The sequence below is a fragment of the Eleutherodactylus coqui genome, chromosome 2 (assembly GCF_035609145.1).
Source record: "Eleutherodactylus coqui strain aEleCoq1 chromosome 2, aEleCoq1.hap1, whole genome shotgun sequence".
Classification (NCBI taxonomy): domain Eukaryota; kingdom Metazoa; phylum Chordata; class Amphibia; order Anura; family Eleutherodactylidae; genus Eleutherodactylus; species Eleutherodactylus coqui.
The window spans coordinates 292,553,890-292,563,280 of NC_089838.1; the positions used below are offsets into that span (position 1 = coordinate 292,553,890).

Consider the following 9,391-nt stretch of genomic DNA (forward strand, 5'->3'; position numbering starts at 1 on the left):
TCTAAAAGGAACGTACTGGCAGTGTGCCCGACCTCTACTGCACGTACGCAGGACCTGCGGGACCCCTGTCCTTGTGATCGCTGGTGGACCCTGTGACAGGACCACCGCCAAACATGATGCGCTGGGCATGACTTTATAATTGGCATCCTTTACAGAATGACCAAGACCACTCCAAGATGTGTCAGCGGTGCCCATCATGTGTAAAAAGGTGGGCATACACCCAGCAGCAGGATGCCCAGGGTAGGACTGGCACAGTGTTAGTGGTACTGCCCACCAGTGTCACCCAGCGGCAGGACATCCAGGGCAGGACTGGCACAGTGTTAGTGGTACTGCCCACCAGTGTCACCCAGCGGCAGGATGTCCAGGGCAGGACTGACACAGTGTTAGTGGCAAGTGTTACCCAGCAGCAGGATGCCCAGGGGAGGACTGGCATAGAGTTAGTGGCACTGCCCACAAGTGTCACCCAGCAGCAGGATGCCTAGGGCAGGACTGGCAAAGTGTTAGTGGCAAGTGTCACCCAGCAGCAGGATGCCCAGGGGAGGACTGGCATAGAGTTAGTGGCACTGCCCACAAGTGTCACCCAGCAGCAGGATGCCTAGGGCAGGACTGGCAAAGTGTTAGTGGCAAGTGTCACCCAGCAGCAGGATGCCCAGGGCAGGACTGGCACTGCCCACCAGTGTCACCCAGCAGGCTCTCACCATAGCGATGTCCGCTCCTTGGGGTACCGCAGCCGGTCCACTGCGCCCAGCACAGCGGGTAGGGACCGTTCGGTGTTCCGGGCCAGCAGGGCGATCAGCACGGTGGGCTGCCGCAGCGGAGACTCGGGGTTGTAGCGCTCCTCCGGGAAGTAGCCGGCACCGGAGGCCGAGAGGGCGGCCAGCAGCAGCAGCCAGCGCGGAGACATAGCGGCGAGCGCAACTACTTTCTACCCTCCGACTACAACTCAGCGGCACTTTAAAGGGGAAGGCGGTGCCAGCGCTACCCGGACGACGGGGATTGGCTGTTGAAAGCGAAAACCCCTTTAAGAAAGCCGATATTTCGCCTCCGATTCTCAGCCGCTCGTTCTTGCTGTCACATTCGAGCGAGTTCTTAAAGGGATGGGCGTACTGCCAACTCAAAGCCGTAATACACCGAGTAGAGGCGCAGCAGCAGCTGGATGAATTGACTTGTGTGGAGGCTCGCGGCCGTATTGTATCTAGTAAACGCGCGGGCTGAGGTGGTAGCTGTGAAAGAGCTCATTCACAAATGGGCGCAGTGTGATTCACGGCGGTGCTGTGGGGTTAGGAATATTCACGACGCCATAGAATTTACGATGGCGTGAATACTCACTTATGCGCCTTGCTTTCTATTGTTGGAACATCAGTCGCCAGGACAGAATGGACGGACGAGTCCTCGCTCTCCGTTAAAATAAGGGATGCAACAAGGCCAGGGCCGTAGTAGTAGCCACATACGTTGTTACTATAGCGCATACTGTACCCTGCCGCGATCATCTGAGTTCCTAATCATTTCACTTTAACCCCTTAGTGGCGACCAATACGCCTTTTCACTCACTAATGGGGCTTTACATTTGCATATACGTCTTTTTAAGGCGGTGGCTGAGCTGAAAACGGACAGCCGGGCTCCTGCTCTAACCGCAACTAGCGGAGAAGTCTCAGATCCCCCTAGTTTAACTCCTTACATGCCACAATTAATAGCAACTGCAGCATGTTAGCCGATGACTGGGTATAAATCCCCTAAAGTCCACTAAAAAAAATTTTAATTGAAAGAAAAAAGTCCAGATTAAAAAATTGAATGGATGAAAACCTAAGAACAAAAAGTTTTGAAAAGTATGAGTACGGCCAGAACGACATTTTGTCATTGAGTCGTTATCTATTGCTCATAGCGAACGTCGTAAAAATAGTTGAATGGTGAAGACTGGAAAAACAAACCCCCAAAAAATGGCAGAATTTCTGGACATTTTTTCTATCTACACCCCCAAAAATGTAATAAAGGTTATACAATACATTACAAGTAACCCAAAATGCAGCCATTAAAACATACAGCCCATTGTAAGAAAAAAACAAGCCCTCATCCGACTTTGTCACCCAGTTATGGCTCTTGCAGTGCAATGATGAAAAACGCTTAGTCCTTTAGACAGAAAATAGGCTGGTCACTAAAGGGTTAATACTAGAGATGAGCGAACACGTTCGGCTCCGCCCCTTTTTCGCCCGAACACCGAACTTTGCGAACACTTCAGTGTTCGGGCGAAAAAGTTCGGGGGCCGCCGTGGCAGCGCGGGGGGGTGCGGCGGGGAGTGGGGGGGAGAGGGAGAGAGAGAGGGCTCCCCCCTGTTCCCCGCTACTGCCGCCCGCGCCGCCGCGCATCTCCCCGCCCCCCGGCGGCACCCGGACACTTACGCGCGAACACTGCAGTGTTCGGCAAAGCCGGTGTCCGGGTGCGGATGTGTCCGTAACGGACACGTTCGCTCATCCCTAGTTAATACCCCTTTAAAGTTAAAAAAAAAAAGTACCTCCCAGAGGAGTCCACTGGAATCCAGTGCATGCACAGTGCAAGGTGGACTCTCCTCAGCGCTGCAGGTATGGGCTGGATTCATCTCTGGACTCTTATGTGGCAATATACACCAAACGGCCACTTTATTGGAGACCCTGGCCCATTTACGATTGGCGCTTCCCGGGACGCATAAAGTGAGCAGGTTTCCTGAGGATTAGTTTCAGTGTGAACCCACATTAGACAGGAAGCAGAGCAACGTCTGATGAGACCTGGTCATCAGTGCTAGACTAGCCGAGGCCGGGATTTCATGGTAACATAGTAACATAGTATGTAAGGCCGAATGAAGACAATGTCCATCTAGTCCAGCCTATTTATCCTCCTGTGTTGATCCAGAGGAAGGTAAAAAACCCCAAGAGGTAGGAGCCAATTAGCCCATTTGGGGGAAAATTCCTTCCAGATTCCCTAATGGCAATCAGACTGTTCCCTGGATCAACCCCTAATAGTTCCTACCTGCCTGTATACCCGGATTAACAAATAATCTTAGATTTATAACCTATAATATCCTTCTTCTCCAGAAAGACATCAAATCCCCTTTTAAACTCCTCTATGGATTTTGCCATCACCACTTCCTCAGGCAGAGAGTTCCACAATCTAACTGCTCTAAGGCTGGGTTCACACGGGGCATATTTTCGTCGGAAATCTCGCGGTTTGGCCGCAGGAAAAAACGCGAGATTTCCGCCGGGAGAACCGCCGCGGTTTTACCGCAGCGGATTAGCCGTCCCGTGTGGATGAGGTTTCTGAGAAACCTCGTCCACATGGCTGGCTAATCCCAAGATTAGTGGCTGCGGGCGGATCTGCTGCGGCAGAACCGCGGCAAATCCGCCCTGTGTGAATGCAGCCTTACAGTTAAGAACCCTTTTCTGTGTTGGCGATGAAACCTGCTTTCCTCTAAATGTAGCGGATGCCCTCTTGTTACCGTCGCAGTCCTGAGTATAAACAGATCCTGGGAGAGATCCATGTATTGTCCCCTCATGTATTTATACATAGTTATTTGGTCACCCCTTAGCCGTCTTTTTTCCAGGGTAAATAATCCCAATTTGGATAGCCTCTCAGGGTATTCCAGTCCCGTCATTCCATGTATTAGTTTAGTTGTCCTTCTTTGAACCCCCTCCAGTACTGTAACATCTTTCCTGAGCACCGGTGACCAGAACTGTGCGCAGTATTCCATGTGAGGCCTGACAAGTGCCTTATATAGTGGGGAATAACGTTCTCGTCCCTCGCCCCTATACCTCTTTTAATGCATCCCAAGACTTTATTTGCTTTTGCAGCAGCTGACTGGCATTGGTTACTCCAGTTTAGTCTATAGTCCACTAGTACCCCGAGGTCTTTTTCTATATCACTTTTCCCTAACAGTACCCCATTTAGTGTATATTGGTGACATCCGTTTCTCCTGCCCATGTGCATAACCTTACATTTATCAACATTGAACTTCATTTGCCATTTTTCCACCCAAGCCCCCAGTTTATCTAGGTCCGTTTGTAGCCGTACATTGTCCTCCGTTGTATCAATTATCTTGTATAATTTTGTATCATCTGCAAATATTGATATTTTGCTGTGCAGCCCCTCTATCAGGTCGTTGATAAATATATTGAACAGAGTGGGGCCCAATACAGAGCCCTGTGGCACCCCGCTAGTGACGGTGGCCCAATCAGAGTATGAACTAATTATTACCATCCTCTGTTTTCTATCTCTTAGCCAGTTCTTTACCCAGATACACACGTCATCGCCCAGTCCGAGCTGCCTCATTTTATATATCAGCCTATTATGCGGCCCGGTGTCAAAGGCTTTAGAGAAGTCCAGATATACGAGATCAATAGACTCTCCCAGGTCCAGCCTAGAGCTTACTTCATCGTAGAAGCTGATCAGATTGGTCTGACATGAGCGACCCTTCATGAATCCATGCTGGTGAAGAGTTATTCCCTTGTTCTCCTTGAGGTATTCTAGGATGGCGTCTCTCAGAAACCCCTCAAATATTTTTACAGTTTCCTCATGGACTACCTGGGTCAGGCAATGCAGCGTCCTCCTCGGGGTACCTAATGTCCACTTCATCTGCCCAGCCCAATAGTTTTTCAGCAACTGCTTTCCTTCCTGCTCTCATCCCCATAGGAAGTAATCGGGGCCATTGCTAACTTTTTAACATAACTTTATTCAACTCTGCATGCTGGGGTGGCAGACTCCATGGAGTCAGGACGTCGTCCCCACCTGTATGCTGCTGCTAGGCCTTGGGCTTCCTCTTGCAGTGCTCACTACACACCAAGTTTGGCTGGGTTACTCCTAATCTACCAGGGAATGGGCACCGCCCAAACTTTTATACCATTCCCTGGTTTCCAGGGCCGCGGGACTTTTGGCACAATGTGCCAGACACGGGTCGCCACACCCAGCACCCGGAGAGTACAGCGTTTAACCAAACATTGCTTACAACACACTTAGGAAAGGACAGTAAACGTTTATATGCAACATTCCAATGCAAACCTAGGGGGCGATGTACCACCCTCTTACACATCCGAAAACACAACGCATCGTTCCTTGGCACAGCAGACGACCCGTTGCTGTCAGCTGATCAGACCCTGTCAGCACCGACTACAAGCAGCTTCCTGTCCACAGGGGCCAATATTCCTGCAGAACCATTTCCACCCCTAGTGGTACCTAAAGGAGGTCCAACGCGCACTAGCTGGGGGTCTGTAATAAAAAGCAGCCGCTGTATGTGTTTCTTTAACCTCTAAATGGTGAGACAGTCAGTTTGGAGGGGAACAAGAGAGCTTGGCCCCAGTTGTAGACTGCCATGCTGGTGCTTTAGTAGTCCCAGATGTAGGACCTGCTTCTAAATGGGTTCATTTTTTTTTAAATGAAATGGAAAAATGTCTCCCTTTCCCCTCTGATATGTTCTGTGTTCTACTGTGCATAAAATAGGGCGATATGAGATTTCCAAGTCATGGCATTCTTTTTTTTTTTTCTTTACACTTATTTGCCTTTTATACAACTTTTTTGGAATTGGGGTTGTATTTTGTATTATACTCCAGAGCGGCATTCACCATTCTACAGTCTTCAGAGCTGAAATCTCTCAGCATTCTATATTAATCAAATACCTGCACAGAGCCTGCTTGGGTGATGGGCATTCTGGAGTGTGCTCTCTGCACAATACTTCAACATAGAAGAAAACTGGTCCACTGCATTGTAGAAGTTTAGTCAAGCTAGTAGTAGTGTTTCCAATAGCAACCATGGAGCTCTAACTGAGGCGCAGTTCAAGTAACATATTTACAAATATACTTAAAGGGGTATTCCGGTTACACAAAGTTGCTGTCAAATCAATGATAATCAAATATAATTAACGCCTGCAATGTGGTCCTGCTTTGGATTTTGCATCTGTCACTCTATAAACCATTACCTTCTCCCACCACTTCAGTGTTTATTCCCTGGTTGCCCCTGGATACGTCCTGTAGACATTCCAGCACTACAGGTCAGGCATGCTCAGTAGGAAGGTGTTTTTTTTTTTTTTGTTTTTTTTTTCACTTCGGCTCTCAGAAGTGGATTGCTGACCAATAGCAGGACAGCGCTCAGTGGGGCCGCAGAGTACGCAAAGTACAGACCAAGGACTGGTGGTAAATGTACTTTCCAGCTGAATATCAGCAGGGATGCAGCGGCTATCTTGGAAAATAGCAATATAGCGAAACATCAAAGATAGAGGACAGGATAAGAAGGTAATGGCTTCGCAATTTCTACCCATGACCAGGCGCAAACACCTTTCATGGGTGGAATTTTTGAAACTTCGCTTCACAAGTGGAATGCCCCTTTAAGTTATTATGCAGATTAAATCTATATGTTAAGTATAAAGTGCACGAAGGACGGCAGTCGCTGGGCCACCACAAGAGTTGGGGGCTCTAAGGTTGGGAATGAACTCCCTACCACATTGTAGCCGCTGTGTTATTACTATACGAGCTTCGGACTATAAAGCAGCTTCACTTCCTGAGAGCTGTAGCACATCGCTTCCTCTCTGGGGACCTACTGGTGGATGACCAAACCAGTCACAGCTCCAGATTCCCAGGCCCTTGCTACTTCTTAACTCCTTAAGGACTAGGGTGGTTCAGGCCTAAAACACTGCCTGAGGAAGGACCCAGAGAGGTTGGAAAGCTCACTATAACATCATGTATTTGTGTTAGCCATTAACAGCCATGATATCTACAGGATTACTTGGCGTCTCTTACTGGAAACAATCACATTTTAGTCCTAAATAGAGAGGAGTGGACGTACTCGTTTAGGGCGATTTCGCAATCGAGCACCGCTATTTTCGAGTACCTGACTACTCGGGCGAAAAGATTCGGGGGGTGGCATGGTGGAGCGGGGAACAGGGGGAGCTCTCTCTCTCCCCCCCCCCCTCCCCCTTGCAACACCCGGCGCCCCCCAAATATTTTCACCCAAGTAGTTAGTTACTCGAAAAAAGCGGTGCTCGATTGCGAAATCGCCCTAAACGAGTACGTTCGCTCATCTCTAGTCCTAAACACTTTTTTTTAGATAGAATCACAGAAAGGGAATTATCAAACAAGACAAAGATCACAGAAAGCAGCCATACTCCCTGATACATCGATACAAGAGGCCGAGCCTGCCCCCTTGTATCGGTGAGGATGGGCGCTTTCTGTGATCTGTTAAAAACACTTGTGATTTTACCCATGGGGTGGTTTTAAGGCCCTATTTTTTTCTTCAGCTACCAAAATTATCTTCGCTGCGTTCTTTTCCCCGTGATAGAAAGTGCCAGTTTTTAATATCCTTTTTTACTGAATTTCTTCTGTTATTTTTCAGGTCTACTTTTACTATTGGTGTGGGATTAAAGCCCAGCACCATGCTCCATATATTGACGGCTCTAAGTCCTTATCGGGTTAAAGGACAATATAACGGATGTTCTCAACATTCACTGCAGAGACTATAGTATAGTAGTGCTCCTGTAATCTGCAGGCCATATATGAGGGAAGTTAAAGGGGCTGCCCTCACTGGAAAAACTGTCCCATATGCCCTATAGCAGAGGTCCCAAACTCCAGTCCTCAGGGACCACCAACAGGTCATGTTTTCAGGGTATCCTATAGTAAGAACACCTGTGGCAATGTCTGAGGCACTGACAATAATTACATCACCTGTGTAACACTGAGGAAATCCTGAAAACATGACCTGTTGGTGGTCCCTGAGGACTGGAGTTGGGGAACACTGCCCTATAGGATATAAGAGCAAGAGAGGGGAAAGTTCCTCAATCAAAATCCTTCTGTATTAAACAGAGGAGACCCAATCCTAAAAAAAAAAAAAAGGCCTTGCTCAGGAGGACCAGGCAGAGTCCATGGTTGCTCTCAGAGGCCATCACCTAATGCTTCAGTTTTCCTGGAATGCAGAGGCAAGATCCTTCATGTTCAACCAATCCAAGGATGTCCTTCAGGCAGAGTGTAAGTTGGACAGCCAACCTTTTGGAACGCTCCATTGGTTAGAGTCTATTAGGGGTGTTTCTAATTGGCATAGTGTTCTGCTCACTGACCGTGTTTGTTAAGCTTCAGGACAAGGACTATATCCCTTAAACCTCTGTATCTGTTATATATAACCTAGGGGATGCACACGGGCAGAAGTATAGACTCCACGGACCATACAGCTACAATAGGATGCATTACATAAGCTAGAAACACAATGGTAAAAGCTCCTAAGTGTGCTTACCTCGTGAAGTGACCAGAACTGGCACCATTTGACAAGTTCTAACAGGATATGTTTAGTTCTGTTGGCTTTTGCACACTTACTTGCTTACCTTTATGATATGGCACCACCACATTGGACAATTTTCCAACCACCATACCTTTTGGTCCTTTTACATGGAGTCTCCATATGTTGCTTGGCATTCACATAGTAACATATGTTAGGCTAAAAGATTTTAATGTCCATCTAGGTCAGCCTATTTCCACCCCCCCCCCTCCCCATTCTTGTTGATCCAGAGGAAAACAAAAAAAATAAACGCGAAGCAGAAGCCAATTTAGCCCATTGTGGGGGAAAGAATTCCTTCCTGACTCCATAATGGCAGTCAGAATAATTCCTCGATCAACGTTTGAAAATTCCTACCTGACTTCAAGACCCGGATCAACAACCCCGCCAGTTATTTAAAGGGGTGCTGTCAGTAAAATAAAAAAATGTATACTCACCTGCATCCCTGTAGAGTGTAAGCTGTAAAAAGGAGAGTGAAAAAAACAAAGCTAAGTCACCTAATCTCGTTGTTGTTCTTCCCTCTGCTGTTTACCCAGCACACAAGGGGTCGGCTCCTGCGCGCTCTCGTCGACCTGTAAGTGTCTATCCTCTGCGTTCCTCGGAGAGTCCACAGCGCGCTGGGAAGGGGGACGCATGTGCACTCAATGTCGACTCTCCAAGGACGGCAGAGGTTAGATGCGGCCAGGCCAAACAGTTGGTTACGCATCACTTGTGACATGTCAACCACTGACCACTGATGGTCGGAGCAGGGGCAGAAGCTGGAACATTGCCAGCCTCTGCCCTGCGCTCGGACAGCTGCCAAAAGGAAAAGAAGAAGAGCAGCCTCCTGGTGACCGGCCTCAAAAGGCACAGGCGAGTATGATTTTTTTTAACTTTTCTGACAGAACCCCTTTAAAAGTCTATATCCTGTAATATCATAATGCTCTAAAAAAACGTCTAGTCCTCTCTCAAACTCCTCTATGGATTTTGCCATTATGCCTCAAGCAGAGAGTTCGACAGTCTCACTGCTCTTACAGTCAAGAACCCCTTTCTGTGTTGGTGATGAAACCTGCTTTCCTCTAGACATTGAGGATGCCCTCTTGTTACTGTAGCAGCCCTGATTAAACCACACCTCATA

The 9,391-nt window shown here is 48.1% G+C and overlaps 1 protein-coding gene across 1 annotated transcript in view; it reads right to left on the bottom strand.

The window, feature by feature from the left end:
* Positions 1 to 946, bottom strand: part of COLGALT1 (collagen beta(1-O)galactosyltransferase 1) — a 62,787-nt gene extending 61,841 nt beyond the window's left edge. Inside the window, exon 1 of the mRNA XM_066593227.1 lies at positions 699 to 946. Coding sequence (XP_066449324.1) covers positions 699 to 904 — 206 coding nt within the window. The 5' untranslated portion in view covers positions 905 to 946. The remainder of the gene's footprint in view (positions 1 to 698) is intronic.
* Positions 947 to 9,391: the final 8,445 nt, after the last annotated feature.